General features: G+C 41.7%; 1 protein-coding gene across 7 annotated transcripts in view; it reads left to right on the forward strand.

Annotated features, from left to right (window-relative positions):
• znf536 (zinc finger protein 536) overlaps positions 1–18,828 on the forward strand; it is a 559,031-nt gene that overhangs the window by 249,210 nt on the left and 290,993 nt on the right. For all 7 annotated transcript variants that reach the window (XM_078544382.1, XM_078544384.1, XM_078544387.1 and 4 more), the window contains one exon: positions 11,677–13,836. In XM_078544382.1, the coding sequence (XP_078400508.1) occupies positions 11,679–13,836 (2,158 nt within the window). In that variant the 5' untranslated portion in view covers positions 11,677–11,678. The remainder of the gene's footprint in view (positions 1–11,676; positions 13,837–18,828) is intronic.

The raw sequence follows: 18,828 nt of genomic DNA on the forward strand, positions 1-18,828 counted from the left end.
GGGTATTTTTGCATTGGTTGGCAAGATTAAAGTTGTCTACGTTGCCATCTGTCACTAACTTAAATCTTTTGTTTGGGGAATCGCGGGTGTCTGTTATGTGCTGTGATAGTTGTGAGGACTCTGGCATGGTGTCTGGTAGAGTACTTTGCTGTTTTCCATAGTACACTTCCATGTCAGAAGCTGAATTACGTTACTGCTTAGAAGTAGTTATTATTTGCTGTGGTGTCTATGTCACTCCATGTTAACAAAATTTGATCCATTTCTTGCATTTGTTGAACTACTGAATCCCATTTTTCTATTTTAATGGTATATTGCATATCTTCAGATCAGTCAGACATGCTAGTTTGAAAGCCTGGCGTGTAATCTATTTTTCAGCTTTAATTGTGGTATATTTTAATATTGGAGATTTTACTCTTTGTGTCACGGGCACATGAGCTCTTTCATCATTTAGAATTAATTTCTGATTGGATGGGCTATGTCTGTTTTTCTGGCTTCCTCAAGCGTGTCTCCCATGCATCAACTTTCATGAAGTGATTGACGCTTTTTTTTAAACACATCTTCTTATGTTGCTGTGTGATGATAATGTGTGAGAAAAAAGTTCCACCATGAGGAAAGCTTAAATGTGTGAGGATAAACAATTGGTTTGAGGCCTGCACCTGTTCTATAAAATCATCTTTGAAGTAGAGACTTGTTGTAAAATAAGAGTTGACTCTTCACGTCCAGGATCAGCAGTCAAGACAAGAATAATGCATTCTTCTGCTGTATTCTTAACCCAGAACCTCTACGTTTCATTGATATTATCTGACTTGCATTTAAATGGAGGCTACTCTGTGATTATACATTAATTTTATTTTCCCTGTAATTTGCATAGACTTATAATAAAGTAACTTGAATGCGATTGAAATGAACAAGAGCAATTCAAGACATTTAAACCTGCATATAAAAGGACATTGGTCAGTTCTGAATTGGATATAAGTGGATTTGACAGTATCAGCCAATCGCTACAAAATATGATACTTCAATGGGCAGTGAAAAAGAAGACAGCAGTTTAATTAAACCTATATCCAAAGAGGTATTTGGGATTTGTAGATGTTCTTTCATTTCTAGACATGCTTCTCTAATGCCAAAATTGCACTGTTTTTTTCATAGAATTTTTTAACAAATTTTGGTATTTTAATTGAACTAAATAGGCCATCTCATTTCAAATATGAATGTTAATGGATTTCACAACAGTTATCATAGTGTGAGTTTTCTAATTAGCTGCTTTTATTTTATGACATATTTATAACCTACTGTGTTTAGTGGTATTGGTTAACTAATAATTGATGAATAATATTTAAATATTTACGGAAGTTTTTTTAAAAATTGGAATTTAAAATGTTCCCTGTGGTGAATGATGTGGCACTAGCTAAACAGAGGGTGAAAGTGCAAGGTTCAACCTGTGATCAGTACTGATCAATCGGGACAATGGTGGACCCACTAACAATGGTTTCAGGATCTTGAGAGTTGGAAAAGGGAAAATCAGTCATGATGCTCTTGCCTGGGTGCTGCTCAGCAACGCCTACTAAAAAATGCCAAAGTGTGGTATTGGAAAAGGCAGGCTTGTGTCGTGGCTGTGAGGGGTGAGTAGCTTCCTAGCACTCATTGCCATGATGTATGGAAATTAGCAAAGATGGTACCAGAGGGCTGCCATGTCCAACATGTCACTAACTTTAGAAAATGAGGAGGAAGAATGGGAGAAAATTTGGCACAAAGGAAGAAAACTAGCTAAGAAATGTTGTTTGATGTACATGTTTTTACATGTAATTTGGAAATTATATAAAAAATAGTCATTAGAATTACAACATAGGCCCTAAAAAACAGATTTTGTTCTGTAAAATATAGTGGTGAGGTACCGTTAAACATAGAACTACACTTGTCAAAACAGAAGAACAAGATGTTTCAGCTTTTCATAAAACTAAAAATATCATTTCTACCATTACTTTTGTTCACTTTGGTTGTTTCCTACATCATAGAAGTGACTATACTTCAAAAGTACTTCAGTGGCTGTAACATGCTTTGAGACGTTAGATGGTCATTTAAGCACTATATAAATGCAACTCTCTTTTATTTTCTAATCCCCACAATGTCTTCCTTCAGCCAAGAAGGTGAGACAGTCTGCAGTCTGGAACACTCTATGGTCACAGACAATGCAACTTTGTCTAAACCAACAGGAGGTTCTTATTACAAGGCAAAGTTTGATTACTGCACCTGAGATGCAATGCGCTGCCATCGCTAGGATTTCTGTGCAGTGGTTTGGTTTAAAATCTGTAGAGATTTTACATAGAGGTCTATAGAGGTTACTTGGTTAGAAAAAGAAACAGACCCAGGATTCAAACTCAGGTGGTCTGTGGTGTTCTCCATCAGTAATTAATCACTCTCAAAATAGAGCTTAAGGTGCAGAAATATAATGTATACGTTCAGTATTCAAATTTCTGTGAATTTTCCATTGCTACATTTTATGAAATTCAGTATTACAATTCAGAAGAATATTATTTTCAAACGCTAATTTTGATGGAAGATAGTTTTCTGAGAAATGTAGCAGTCTTTATTCAATGAGGAGCTGGGCGTTCCAAACTATGAAAGTCCCAGCTTCAAGCCCCTGTTCTATGGTGAGTCTCGTAAGGGGACAGTAGAGGTGCTAAAATTGGCATGTGTCCTTACTCTAGGCAAGGGAGGGGAATATATGCCAGAATTCCCTTTCTTGATTAATATCCAGTGACCTCTGTTGGAGGCAAGAGTGTGTCAGTGACTCGGGGGCATAGGTTTAAAGTGATTGGTGAAATGATTAGGGGGGAGATAAGGATTTTGTTTTCACCCAGAGGGTTGTGGGAGTCTGGAACTCACTGCCTGAAAGGCCGGCAGAGGCAGAAACCCTCAACTCATTTAAAAGGTGTCTGGAAATGCATCTCAAATGCTGGAACCTACAGGGCTACGGACCAAATGCTGGAAAGTGGAAGGGTGGTTTGTTTTTCAGCTACGATTTTCAGTCTGGGGAGGCGGGGATGGAATAGAGTCAGACCCACTGACCCAGGAGGGCCTCAGAAGGCAGAGCCAGGTCCCAATCAGGGGGAGGGCTGTTCACGTCTCTTACCCAATATAAAGGGCCACTCTGGCTGCCATGCCAAGTGGGAGGAAGCTGCAGAGCTGATCAAGGTTCGTGGGAGGAGATTTCAGAAAGCAGTCTTGTGAGTAGAAACTGTATATGTTGACCAAATGGTTATTAATGCTGCAAGAGGTGGTCCATCAAGGACCTTCCATTGGAATCTATAGATTTTAATGCTGCTTGTTGAATTTGTGTAAGGAATGACCACACATCAGTCATTCGCTGTTAGAAAAGCTTTACAACACCCAGCCATGCAGATGGCTGCATCTTGGCAGCCCCAGCAAGTCCTGATGCTCTGCACATAAGCATTGTGTCTCAGGGGCTGTCCTGTGTACTCTGCATGCAGATCCTTAGCCTTACCACTTACTCTTTCACTTCTCATATATCCAGGTGCACCCAAATGTGCCCTGCCTATATCTCTTAAAGCCACACACTGTCATCGTAGACAAGTGTGACTCAGAGCAGGCCAGCAAGGGCATGTCTGCTCGGGGACACACCATGCGCTGTTGGTGTGCTCACACCTAAGGCAAGCCCACCCAACATTCATGCTGCACTCCCAGCAACATTAGTCTGTGCTCAACTCAATATTCAGGTCCCAGCATGTGTACGGACACTGGTTATGTGTAGCACCACATGAAACGAGAAACTTTACTTACTGATGTGCATTCTTCATTGTCATGGGAGCAGAATGTTGCAGAGGGGTAGCACATTAGAAACCCAACAAGGCACGGCACCCAGTTCTGTGACCAGCACTTGCAGCTCCTGGTACAGGAGATTCAAAGCTGGAGGGATACACTGTATACAGCAGGAGGAAGGAACCCTACCACGGTCATGAAGAGGGCATGGCAAGAAATTGCTGCCATAGCAAGTGCAACAAGGGAATTTCATCGATCTTGGATCCAGTGCCACAAGTGCTTCCACAACCAGCTGCATTCAGGCAAGGTGGGTTGTTTGGTAGAAACACACTGTTGCCGCTGTGATGGGTGTCAGCTGTCTAACACATCAGCTAGGACACACTTGGCATGTACTTGCCCTCTAACATGACACTCATGTATGTCCAAATATTCACGCGGTGACATGTGAATGCCCAATATGACCACCACCACACTGATGAGGCTTGTTTCTGGATGCAGGATAGAATGGCCTTATATCCCTCTGTATTTGTACTTGCAGGAGAAGAAGGCTCATAATACCAAGAGATGGCCCGGCCGTCTGAGGGCAATTCATGCAATCGAGGAGAAAGTCCAGTATCGCCAAAGGCAAATTGCCCATAGCAGGTGCCAAAGGTGATGTTAGAAGTACATTCAAGCATGGCCTGAGTGGTGAGGGTGATGGTCTTAGTACATGAAGAAGGTGAATGGAGCATATTGGGAAGTTGGTATGTGGTGGAGCATGAAGGGTAGGTTGCGGGCTAAGGGCTCTGAAGGCAGTCTGGCCTTGAGTTACATGTGCTCTAAAAAGTAGACATTGTGCTGATCAAACCTCATGAGAAATGGCAGTCCACATGGTGTAGGTCTATCCATAATGATGTGATGAAGGCAGTGACACGACTGCAACTCTGCCTCAGTGAACACACAGTGGTTCTGTCACAGGTCAGGATTATATGTGTCTTTGAGTGAAGATTGCATGTGTGGGAGCTCCCATGTGAACAATGCCCTTGTCCTTTGGGTAGAGGCTATGGGCTGACAAGGAGGCTCGGTGAGTTGCTGCACTGCATGTTGTGTATGTCGCACACTGATGACACTGTGTGCAGGTGGTCGGGGTGAAACTCAGAGAGCTGGATGGTGTGGCGATGATATGTGCGGCTTTGTCCTGCACAGTGTAGAGTTGCTCCATTTCCGTTGGCTCAGCACTCATATCTGCATGTACTGAGACTCACCTCACACTGCTCATGTGCACTCTTGACATGGTGGATAAGCTTTCGCTAGGCACGAGGTGAAGTTGCTTCGGTAATTGCCAGCCTCTGACAAACACTTGCAGGCTCCTCTGTCACGGGGTATCTTAATATCAATCCCTGAACACTGGTGAACTCAGGGCGCTGATGGTACGGAATTCAACCATTGTGATGCCAGCGAATGTCAAGGGCAGCTGTTAACATTCTCCCTTGTTGGAAATGGGCATCTCCTGGAAGATGTGCAGTGCTAATGTTGTTGGACACATCTGGCAACAGCTTGCCAGGCACTTGGTGCTGAATGTGCTCAGGGCTGCCTAGGAGAACCGCCTCTGAATTGAGAGGTCCCTGCGACAATGCCCTCCTGTATGTTTCCAGACGTGAGTACCTGGGCTTGCCCCACAGGATGTCTCCTTTTGCCACCCTCTTCCTCAGTGGCATCTCTCTTTGAGGTGACGGGGTCCTCCTCGCCTTCCTCCTCCTCCACCTTATCTAACGAGAAGGCTCCTTCATCAGCCTCTGGCCCCTCCATATGAATGCCCTTTCGCTATGTCATGCCATGCAGCATACAGCAGGCCACCACTATCTTGACACCCTTGCAAGCTGTTACTGGAGTGCTGCTGTTGAGTGGTCAAGGGTTCTGAACTGCATCTCTAACAACCCAATAGCCTGCTTCATGACAGTCTTCATCTGTAGGTGGCTGGTGTTGTAGCGACATTGAGCTCACTCTCTGGTCGGCTATGGAGAGAGTCGGCAGCTGCTTCCTTAAGGGTATCCTTTGCACTCCGGAAAACAAGCACAGGCCTGGGGATAGGCTGGAAAAGTTGTGACAGGTGTGACTGCCTCAGAATGAAAAAGTTATGGCAGCTGCCAGGGGAAAGTTGCACATAGGCGCAGGAAGGCCTAGTGTGGTTGCAGACAGCAAGCATGTCAATGGAATGGAACGATTTTCTGTTTATGAATCACTCCAGCTCCTGGAATGATGCTCTGATAAAGATGTGGGTACAATCTATCACTTCTTGAACTTATGGGCACCAGCTATGGAGGTGAACCCTATTTCCCCCTACGTCTGCAATGCCAAATCTGTGGGGAAGTTGATGTGTTCCCCAACCAAAGCAAAGAGTGCATTGGTGATGGACATGATGCACTGGTGGGAGGCTGATTGAGAGATATCACAGATGCTTGTGGCAAAACCTTGGAAGGAGCTGGCTGCATAGAAGTTGAAGGCCACGATGACCTTGACTGCAACAGGCAGGACATGGGGACCAGTTTATCGAGACACGAGGTCTTCCTCCACCATGGCAGAGATGTCTCTAACCATTTCTCCTGTTATTCGCAGCCTTTGCCTGCACTGCATCTCAGTCATGTCAAGGAAAATTATTCTGCTACAGCACATCCTTTGCTCAGATTAATATCTCCTCCCCCTCCTTCTTGCTGCACTTTCTAGTGGCTCTGTCACATCATGCCTGTGTACCTTGGCTGCTGTTGCTGCCTTGCCTCTATTGCCCGTATGTGCCCACTTCTTTAAGCTTCCTTCCTGAACTACACACTCTTTTTCCAGCGAGCCTAGTAGTCTGTCCTGTCATCCCTTCGCTGCGCAAAGCAGAGAGAAATCCAGAGGAGCCATATGGATCTGCCCTTCCTCCTTCACAGTCATCCTGCCACCTTCTTTGAGGTCAGCCACCAAGCCCAATGTCAGAAGTAAGGCTTTAGTGTTTAAGCTGTTAGTTTGCACAGTTCCATACAAAACAGACACACCTTAGATGAGGTTTCAGATGTGTTTATGCCTCCATTTATGGTCATGGGTTACATTTTGCAGGTTTAGGCCATTGGAGGAGCGCAAATTGGCCTAGATAAACTCTGCACTATTTTCAAATGGACCAGCAGATTTGGGTTTCGCATGTGTTCAACTCTCTTTCCTGCCAGCAAAAATGATGACTGCCGGAAATGGGGTTGGGACTTCCAAATCCCAGTCCCACCCATGATTTTTAAAGCTCTGCCAAGCTTCTCACCCTGGTTCAATGAAGAGTGCAGGAGGGCATGCCAGGAGCAGCACCAGGCATACCTAAAAATGAGGTAGTCTGGTGACGCTATAACACAGGGCTACTTGCATGCCAAACAGTATAAGCAGCAAGTGATAGACAGAGCTAAGTGATCCCACAACCAATGGATTAGATCTGCAATCCTGACACACCCAGTTGTGAATAGTGATGGACAATTGAACAACTCACTGGGGGAAGAGGCACCACAAATATCCCCATCCGCAATGATGGAGCAGCCCAGCACATCAGTGCAAAAGATAAGGCTGAAGCATTTGCTACAATCTTCAGCCAGAAGTGCCAAGTGGATCTCGGCCTCCTCCAGATGTTCCCAGCATCATAGATGCCAGTCTTCAGCCAATTCGATTCACTCCATGTGATATCAAGAAACGGCTGAAGGCATTGGATAGTGCAAAGGCTAAGGGCCCTGACAATATTCCGGCAATAGTACTGAAGACATGTGCTCCAGAACTTGCCACGCCCCTAGCCAAGCTGTTCCAGTACAGCTACAGCACTGGCATCTACCCGGCTGTGTGGAAAATTGCCCAGGTATGTCCTGTACACAAAACGCAGGACACATCCAACCCAGCCAATTACCGCCCCATCGGTCTATTCTCCATCATTAGTAAAATAATGGAAGGGGTCATCAACAGTGCTATCAAGCAGCCCTTGCTTAGCAATAACCTGCTCACTGACGGTCAGTTTGGGTTCCACCAGGGCCACTCAGTTCCTGACCTCATTACAACCTTGGTTCGAACATGGACAAAAGAACTGAACTCCCGAGGTGAGGTGAGAGTGACTGCCTTTGACACCAAGGCAGCATTTGACCGAGTGTGGCATCAAGGAGCCCGAGCAAAACTGGAGTCAAAGGGAATCAAGGGGAAAATTCTCTGCTGGTTGAAGTCATACCAAGCACAAAGGAAGATGGTTGTGGTTGTTGGAGGTCAGTCATCTCAGCTCCAGGACATCACTGCAGGAGTCCCTCAGGGTAATGTCCTTGGCCCAACCACCTTCAGCTGCTTCATCAACGACCTTCCTCCCACCATAAGGTCAGAAGTGGGGATGTTTGCTGATGATTGCACAATGTTCAGCAACATTTGCGACTCCTCAGATTCTGAAGCAGTCCGTGTCCAAATGCAACAAGACCTGGACAATATCTTTGGGTGGACAAGTGGTAAGTAACATTCACGCCAAACAAGTGCCAGGCAATGACCATCTCCAACAAGAGAAAATCCAACCAACGCCCCTTGATGTTCAATGACATTACCACCACTGAATCCCCCACTATCAACACCCTCGGGGTCATCATTAACCAGAAACTGAACTGGACTAGCCATATGAATACTGTGGCTACAAGAGAAGGTCAGAGGCTAGGAATTGTGCGACGAGTAACTCACCTCCTGACTCCCCACAACCTGCCCACCATCTACAAGGCACAAGTCAGGAGTGTGATGGAATACTCCCCACTTGCCTGGATTAGTGCAGCTCCCACAATACTCAAGAAGCTTGACACCATCCAGGAGAAAGCAGTCTGCTTGATTGGCACCACATCCACAAACATTCACTCCCTCCACCACTGACGCACAACAGCAGCAGTGTGTACCATCTACAAGATGCACTGTAGGAATTCACCAAGGCTCCTTCGACAGCACCTTCTAAACCATGACCACTACCATCTAGAAGGACAAGGGCAGCAGATAGATGGGAACACCACGACCTAGACGGTCCCCCTCCCATCCTGAATTGGAAATATATCACCGTTCCTTTAATATAGCTGGGTCAAAATCCTGGAACCCCCTCCCTAACAGCACTGTGAGTGTACCTACACCACATGGACTGCAGCGGTTCAAGAAGGCAGCTCACCACCACCTTCTCAAGGGCATCTAGGGATGGGCAATAAATGCTGGCCCAGCCAGCAAAGTCCACATCCCGAGAATGAATTTTAAAAATTTGTTCCAACTGAGCGAAAATCCAGTCCGACATCACCCAGGTCCTGCTACCCCTCTCTCTTTCCCTTGGCCATGGTTGAATAACTTTCTGCCAAATTAATAAGGCTCACTAGGACGAGGCACTGAAGGTTATCAACCTCTGTAGAATCAGCAAAAAGTTGATACATTCAGTAAAAGGGAAAAGCTGGGAGAAAAGGCAAACTTTATAAAACCATAGGAGAAAAAAGAAACTTAAAAAGTGCTTCAGTTCTCAAGGGGTAAACTGTCATGTATGATTTGCCGTAATATATTACTGTAATCTCTAATCACAAATTCATAACAGATAACATTATAATGAAAAAATAGATAATCAATCTTTATTGCTAGAGTCTGTACAAATCTTATGCTGCACAGTTTAAATTGCAGTCTTTCAGGGTCTACTTGCAAATGTTTTCTGAAAAATGGTTCTCATTTAATGTAACAGTATTTTAAACATAAGATGTGCGTATAAGTTTGTGTTTCTGAACTTTTTACTCAGCACTTTTTAAAACCAGGATAAGGTTACATCTGAAATGGTGAATGCTGGTCATCTATTTACATTACTAAATTTTTCCATATGGTTTGGAAAATTCCAAATAATACTATTAAAAATAGCATTTCAGAAATTTATTTCAAGCCACTGCATTTTACTGTATGATGAGGGAAATATATATTGGATGGTCAACTAAGAAAGCTAGATGCTCATTGCTGCTTTCATAAGTTCATGCTCCAATTGTTGCTGACACTGAAACCCAGTAACCAGCATATGTGGTAAGTTTTATCAGTTCCTAGCCAGGCCACTAAGTGAGAAAACTGACACTGTTCATCACATCTTAGTACCCTTGCATTACGCTGGCAACATGACAGAACTGTGCTAATGCTTGCAACCCATATGTCCATCTCCCCAACTGCATGGAGGAATGGGGCTATGAGGTGTGGGAGGGCGCCGATTTTTAATATTAAATTCATGTAGATTTTTTTGTTGGAACAATATTGTATCCACAGAATAGTATGCTAACTATGTGGGATTTGATCTGAAGCAGGAGCTGTAGCCGGATTAATGCACAACACACAACTGTATTAAACTTAACATTTCAGTCACTTGATTTTTTTTTTGTTTCAAGCTAGGATTGCCTACTATAGCTTCAGCATTCTTTAATGCATAGACCATAACCAATTAAATCATAACACTTTGAACCTTATTTAAAGCTATATATTGAGCAACAGAATAAACTTCATAGAGATGCTGCATATTTGTGGTTCACTGTTATTTTAAACATCAAAACATCCACAATGTTGATTTTAGCAGACAGAAAATAAAATGCCCTTGTTCAGTATCCCAACCCTCTGGGCTAATATGCAAGCTTAAATCCTTGGTCTATTTTTGCTGAAATGTTTTCAGCTGCTTAATGACCCCGAACAGAGGTTTATCATAATATCAGTTGTCTAGCGCAATAATAATACTTGCAGCCTTTAATATGTTCTGAATCTTTTTTTAAAGTGGATCAAACTGTTCAGAGCAGGGATGTGTAAGGACTTGGTCATGTTCAACAGTCCTGTGGAATTTTGATATTACTGCCAAAGTGGGGCAAGAACAAATATTTCAGCCGAAAGTGATCTGGCTGACAATATTGAAACAGCAGAAAATGGTAGAAGTGTAAGATGCACAGTGGTCTTTTCACTTTCTGTGTGGCAGCCAGTTGTGTCCCTGCATATGTAACTGAGATGTATTATATCATCCAAATGATGAGGTGCTCCATTTCAAAAGAAGTGTGGGTGTTCTAAATGATTTTGCCAATGCCTTGAAATCTGGAAAACTATGTGTAACATATAAAGTAAAATGCTTGTGCATTATTAAACATTCATGATCTTAGTCTAGATATTTGAACTTCTTAAATTTAAGATCTATTTTTGAAGCTTGGTTTCAAATACTCATGGCTTTTTATAATTACAGTACAATCATGTGTTACAGCAGCCAATAATAAAACAGCAAAATAGTCAGCTTTGAAAGACATTAGTTAACCAAACCAAAAGCACCTTTAATTTTTAGTCAGAAACCTAACTTCATTGTAGAAATGTAATTGTTCTAAATGAAACACAAACGATTCAGCCATTTCTCATTTCAATATTGTGCATATAAAATGGTATTGCATGTCTTTGAAAAGAACATAACATTAAGGTGCAGACATATTAAAGCGGAAAAGTCTCAGACTGTTTCAGCTAAGCATTATGAAGGTGCAAAATTGGATAAAGTAGATACAGGCATAGGGAACAATTCAGTGTGGCTCATCGATTATTCAAAATTGCAAATGTTAATAATCAAGAGAATAGTGAGGAGTGAATCAAATGTTAAACTCGAATTTACAAAAGCGTAATTGAAGATTTTTTGTTTGATGGTTTGAAATTAAGGTCAGGCTGATTTGTCTATGTTTTGCAAAATTAGTAGGAAAGTTGTTCATTGTTCTATATTGTTAGAATCCAGAAATGGAGCTGTGAAGTCAGGAAAATATTAGATCGAAGTTTTATTATTATTGTATTTTGAAATAAAAATGCAATTTTGTGCAGTAACATTGTTTCTGTGTTATGTTAAGTTGCTGTAATTATTTAACAAAAACCTTTTGTTTTCGATATTAGGAATGGAGGAAGCAAGTTTGTGCCTTGGTGTATCTTCAGCAGTGCCTGAAGCTGATGTCCAGCTCAACAAACCAGTACTAAATGGCCAGTATCCAATAACGCAGAAGCTGCATCAGTTGACAACACAACTGGGACATGCCTTTCCAGAACTCCAGACCAGACAAACCCCTGAGGAGAAAGCAGCAATTTCACTGGAGGAAAAGCATCACATGCCTGTGGCTAACCAGCCAATCAACAACCAAATGACCATGCTGGCAAATCAGCTAAATACAGACATTGACACTAACTTGAGTCTGAATGGGAGAGTTGACTTACAGCACTTCTTAAATGGACAGAACCTTGGCATAATTTCACAGATGAATGGCACAGAAGATGATGCAAAAAAATCCAGAAAGTACCCGTGCCCCATTTGTGGTAAGCGCTTTCGGTTTAACAGCATTTTGTCACTCCATATGCGTACTCACACTGGAGAAAAACCATTCAAATGTCCTTACTGTGATCACAGGGCAGCTCAGAAAGGTAACTTGAAGATCCATCTCCGCACTCACAAACTTGGCAATCTTGGGAAAGGTCGTGGACGGGTCAGAGAAGAAAATAGGCTTCTACATGAGCTGGAAGAAAGGGCCATCTTGAGGGATAAACAGATGAAAAGCGGCTTAGGCCAGCCAAGAGCTGATGGGAAGCAGCATCAGGCTGTTGTTAGCTCTACGAGCTTGCCTTTACCAGCCAGTCAGAGTAGTTCTGACATTTCTAATACAATCTGTACTCCCAAGCCTACAGGTGCACAGGAAGAACCAACAGCTGCTATTGTGGGATTCAGGTGCACCTTTTGCAAGGGGAAGTTTAAGAAACGTGAGGAGCTGGACCGTCATATTCGAATACTGCACAAACCTTACAAGTGCACCCTTTGTGAATTTGCTGCCTCTCAGGAGGAAGATTTGATCAGTCATGTGGAGAAAGCACATATAACTGCTGAATCAGTGCCTGGTCAAGGGTCGAGTGGAAATGGAGAGCAACCCAGCAATGAATTCCGCTGTGAAGTCTGTGGTCAGATCTTCAGCCAGGCCTGGTTCCTGAAAGGTCACATGCGAAAGCACAAGGATTCTTTTGAACATAGCTGTCAGATTTGCGGACGACGATTCAAGGAGCCCTGGTTTCTCAAAAACCACATGAAGGTGCATCTTAACAAATTAGCTGTAAAGAACACATCTCAAAGTGACCCAGAGGTGCCTGTGACTTTAAATAATATGGTGCAAGATTCCCACTCCAATGTCTATTCAGCGTATGTATCTTGTTTGCAGAGTGGATTTTTATCGCCTGATAAATTGAGCTTAAATGAACAAAGCCAGCTCCATTATAATAAAGCAGAAATTGCGCGGAAGGAAAAAGAAATGCTTGGGAAGCTATTAGTGCCCGTGAGTAGCACAACCCGTGGTGTAGTGGAAGGAGAGAAACGTTCCTTACTGGGATGTCTGACCTTGGCACCTCCTTTAAAGGCCAGCTGCATGGAGCGTTTGCAGGCAGTAGCCCGTGTGGCAGAGTTTGATCCCGTAAACAGCTACCAGGCCTGGCAGCTGGTGACAAGAGGAATGGCAATGGAGCAGGCTGTGCTGCCAAAAAAGCACCTGCACCCTGGTCAGGAAGAAAATCTGACCAATGCAGGTGTCAACTTTGACAAGAAGAAAGGAGAATTTGTTTCTGTGGCTGGAGATAAATCAAAGCAGAAACTAGATGGCACTAAAAGAAGTAACCTGAGTGACGTTTCGGGTAAAGATGATTTAATGGGAAGCAGGGAATTTATGGCACAAGGAATGAATCAAGGTCTGGAATATAAAATTTCTGGATTAGGACAGAATCATGGAACAATGAAAGAAAAGCCAACTGAATGCCCAGACTGCGGCAGAGTATTTCGAACCTATCATCAAGTTGTTGTCCATTCCAGAGTTCATAAGAAGGGTAGGAAGCCTGGAGATGAAGGTGTCCAAGCTGTTTTGGATGAACGACGTGGATCTGGAAGTGACCAAGATTCCCAGTCAGTTAGCAGGTCAACTACACCTGGATCATCTAATATAACTGAGGATAACACAACTGCAGGTGGCTTCTCCGTGACAGGAAGTACACAAGAAGATAGTCCAAACCCATCTTCTCCTTCATCTTCAGGTAACATGAGTATGCTTTTTCCCCTTATGGTTTTCATAGGACATTTTATATTCCTCATAATTATCAAGCTTGGAAATTTTTTTACCTATTGTTGTCACTGGACAGTTGTGACTAAAAGTTTGTCCAGAAAGCCTAAAGCTTAACATTTTCCCACTGACAAAGCTATTATATTTATAAAAAATTTCCAACCACTGGCACACTGTCAGTGGACACAGACATTTTAAAATTGATTTGAACACTTCTTCACTTGCCTGGGCCCACCATGCAAGTGAATTGTCTCCCTTGATTATTCTGCTTTCTTCTTCCATGTCCTTTCTCTTGCAATTTAAAATAAATACACTGATCGCCAATTATCTTGCAAGGTTGGGAGCTGAATTTCTTGAAGAACGTTATGAGATGTGTATGCGTTTCTCTTGAGTACAATAAATGTTCAGATTTCTATTTGGTTTCAGAGATATTGGATTCTTGTATATTTACGACAGGCAACATTTATAATTCATAATATAGATTTTAGGTATATTTTCTTTAATTCAATAAATATTCAGATTACAGTGAAAAAAATATGACAATTTAATTGGCAGATATATTTTCCTTAACTCAAAATAATGATCTAAATCAGGAACTAAACCAAATCAGAAGTATGTCTATATGCTGCGAGAAACAGGAATACATAGAGTCTGACAGGGACCTATCGGGGTGAACATTTTGGTGAATATATTGCAGCTTTTCAGTTAACTGCATGTTATTTTTATGTTGTGTTTTCTTTACCAAATAAGTCATGTACAATCATGAATGAAGAGGCTTGTAATTGTGGTGGAAAAGAAGATATGGAAACATTTCAGTATTTGTCATGCCTTGTGCCACAGTGTTCTGGCAAAGTTGAACATCTGGACAAACTATCCTTTGCATTATGAAATCAATGTTACTGGAGGTAAAATTGGTCTTCAGCGAAAGCACAAAAGGGATAATAGCAAATGGTCCGCCTGTCACCATGCATGATGTCTTTTTCGTTAACTTCATGGACAAGAAAGCCAGGTAAGATGTAAGGCAAGCTACTGATTCGCTTTCCCTCATTCTGTGCTCTGGTCAAGGGCCAATTTTACCCCCAGTATTCCAATTGAAGTATTTGCTTTTCCACATTTTCTCCAATTACTCCATTTCTCTACCATGCTTCTATTTTCACTGTTGAAGGGTGGCATAGTGCAGGGGATGGTCGGGGATGGTCTGCTTTGTGGAATTCTCTACATTCACAATCCATGTCATTCTGCAATTGACTAGTAGGTGGTATTGCTCTCTGTGATGTAACAAGTCCTGCCAATTCCCCTTGCTTGCTGCCTCTTATGGTAATCCTGCCTGTTGCTCTTCTGTTTATGTCTCTTGAATAGTGACACAAATCACTTTGCCTATTTGGATTTTGGGGTAAAATATGTAACTACAGATAAGTTTTCTGTCACCCCCATGTCAGCATTCTATTCCAAGTGATAACTATAGTGCCATTGATAGGAATAATTCCATTAATGGCAGCATTGGTGGTGGTATGTAGAAGCAGCAGGTCTCATTGAGAATATTTTATTGAAAATTTCTAGCCAAAAAAAAATGTCATTCCAACCCAGGAGACCTAATTAGGACTTAAAGATTGCTCTGATCACAAAATAAAGAAAACACTGCATGAACAAAGAGGAGGTAATGGTAAGGTAACAAGATACATGAGCTGAATTCATCACTTTTGTTCAGTTCTTTGTTAAACTGGTACACAATCCCTATACAATGTTTTTCTAGTTGGATTAATATATTACCAGTTTAAAGAAAAATCTTGACAAAGAAATTGTTAGAACAGTAAAATCCAGACTGCGCATTCCAAAGATGCCTACAGTACTTAATGCTGTTGTTTAAATACCCATGAAAAATGCTGGCTAGTTCCTGGGTAGTGGTCCAATTTGCAACTTATTACTTGTAACTCAGTTTTGAAGTGCTAACTAAAAGAAAAGTGTAGCACAGCAAATGAATAAACAATACTAAATGACATGGAGTATCTTCTATCAAACATAGTTGGTAGGATTAATGTTGGTTTGTGGTTCAGAATGAAAATCTTTTATGTGAATCGTTGCCTTTCTGAGTCTTCCATTAACAAAATGCTCATAGTGTAAAATGTCACTGATCAAAGTGCAGTCTACTAAAGCATTTGCCTAATTTCACATTTTGTTTAAATAGTCATTCATTTATGCTGTAGCTTCTAACAAAAGTAAAGTTTAATTTGGGTTTCTTATAGGTTAAGTATTTAACAAAACCTTTAGAATTAACAAGAAAAAGCCTGAGTTTTCTATTACCTGTTTTCGCTTATAAACAATTTTAATGTGATGTATTGTGATGAGCTGAGATCATGAGATCATCACAAAGCATTGATGTCATTACATTTCCTTGCAAAACTGTAAGAGAGAAATCCAAAAAGGTTCCATTGTTATTGGAAGCTGACTTCCTTGTTCTAGATCCTTCCAATAAAATGTTTAAATGGCCAGTAAGCAACACTGCAGCTTCAAAGGATTAAAGATAGTAAGGTGCATGTGCTTGAGTCATTATGAACAAAAATGATTACTGTTACAACTGTCTGAATGTGTAGTACTTCAGCAGCACACTAAATTAAGAAATAATTGAAATGCTTTATGAATGCATTTTAGAAGCAATATTAGCAAAATGTGATGAGAATATATGTAATAAATAGTTTAAATCCAAAAAGAAGTCTGTACCTAGGAGAACGGGGAAGGGAGTGCTCACCCCAAGCTCGGATGCCACAGCAGGTGACTTCATCTACATTGTGTGCATACCTCAGAAATGTTAGATGCATGACCAAATTTATGGCCAGTGGTTTTTGTTGTTATTAAGTGAACTTTCCAATGAATCCACTGAGTAAATACATCAGTTCTTCAACTCTGTTAGCATGTTACCTTTTATTGTTTTACCTTTCAACATAGACTGTGCCCTTACGTGTTTGATAGCTCTGTTGTGTTCTGATGGTTAGCTTATACAGTTCAACAAAATTGAAGTGACTTTAAAACATTTTTTATGACATTGACATTAAAGATCAGGGCTAATAAGATGGAAGAATGCAATCAACACAAAGAAAAGCAATTGTTATCTAATGTGATGCTTTGTGTTGTGGATTCAGAGCCAAGTACCCTTTAAATACATGGCCTTGATTGAACAGAAATAGGGTTAATGTTGTAATAAAATAGTCATGACTAAGATTTGTGAATGTGACATACAGGAACAGTGCAGGAGCCAACCATTTGTTATGTAGGTGGAAAAGATGCATGGATCAATGAGCATGTGAAATGACACCTATAAACAAGAGAACATTTGTGCTGCAACTTTTCAGTAGTTCTTGTAACAATGACCTGTGAGAAATGGAAAAATAAGGCATTTAGTCATTTGGTAGTACAGAATTGGAGTATTGCTGGAAACAAAAAGAGACATGCTGTTGAAGCTTTTCGCTTTGCACTCATCAGGATAGTTCACAAGAATACCAATTGTAAAGAGAACAAAATTTATACGGCGTGAAAAGGGAGCACTGATTAGTTGGTAAATTGACTCTGATTGGCTAGAGGCATTGCCATGGAGAATGCACCAGGGAACAGTTAACTGCTAAGCTTTTGTTCAAACTCAAACCAGGCAGGTCGACTCTGACTAGTCAAGACATTGCCATGGGGAATGAACAAGGGAATGGCTGTCCCCCAAGTTTTTGTTTAGTTCAAAAAGGTGCAATGTGTTGTTTAGTAAATGTTGTCCAATCATAGAACCGCATCTATTGTTGGACACTATGTTTTCAGTTTTGCAAGGACGTGCTGGTTGGGTACAGTCAGTACTCTTACTGTTACGAACAGCCAAAGGGACATGCTATTTGATATGATCCACCAGTCATTGGGATGTATGGCCTACATACCTGGCACCGGTACTGAAATCTGTATACCATATTACTTATTTGTGTGATAGGCAGAACGTCTGTTTGACTTGATGGCAGAATCCTGTTAGTGGAGAATGCCACTTGTGTTGCTACTGCACAGCAGCAGCGTAAAACGGCAAGCTTCACCTGTTACTCAAATTTTGAGACACCTTACCCTTCCCGGATAATCTGAGGTAGAATGGGTACTTTTCAGGACTGAAAGTGGCGTCCTTAGGCCCATTCATGAGTTTACATGATATACAGCGAATAATGATGTGATCATTATCCTGCAGGATGGCTTTGATGTGCCCTGCTTCAGCATCAACCATGCATGGTGAGCAAATGGCGTGGGCCCTATTTACGAGGTTGCCGATAAGGGCAATCTTATAGTGCGTGGAACTGTAGGAATCCCAATGCATATATTGGCCAGTGAAAGTAAGCTTGTGGCAGACCATAATAGAGAATCCATTGGTTCTATTTGTATACCTGAGACAGAGGTAAAACAAAGACCAAATTCAGGATATCAACAAAATAATTCAACTCACAGGTAAGTTAAGAACAGGTAAGCTATCGATAGAATTTCTCAGAAGGTGTATTAGACCTAAGGTTGTGCCAGTTCGTTTACAAGCATATTGATAATGTTAGAGTGAGACACGGTCCCATGATTGAGTGAGTATTTATGCAAGAGGAGATTGAACAGGTTGATAGTAGGATTAAACATTAACTCTGTTTTTCTCTCCACAGATGCTGTTCGACCTGCTGAGTTTTTCCAGCATTTTCTGTTTTTGTTTCTGCTGTTGTTGGTAGTAGGGTTACTAATTTACACTCTGCCCTACACAGTGCTTGGTCTGAGGTGCGCAAGTTTCTTTTATTTTTCGATTTGATCTGTATATGCCACTATATTGCCTTAATAAACACCACCAAATGTAGCAAATCTCTCTGACCATGTACTCTCTGAAAGCAAGGCATTTGTTCTTGCGCTTGGCTTCAATTTTGGTGTGCCTTCGTCCCACATCAAATGAGAAGAGGTATTTGATGAATTCAAACTCCTCTAC

The sequence above is a fragment of the Cetorhinus maximus genome, chromosome 6, assembly GCF_964194155.1.
Source record: "Cetorhinus maximus chromosome 6, sCetMax3.hap1.1, whole genome shotgun sequence".
NCBI lineage: Eukaryota > Metazoa > Chordata > Chondrichthyes > Lamniformes > Cetorhinidae > Cetorhinus > Cetorhinus maximus.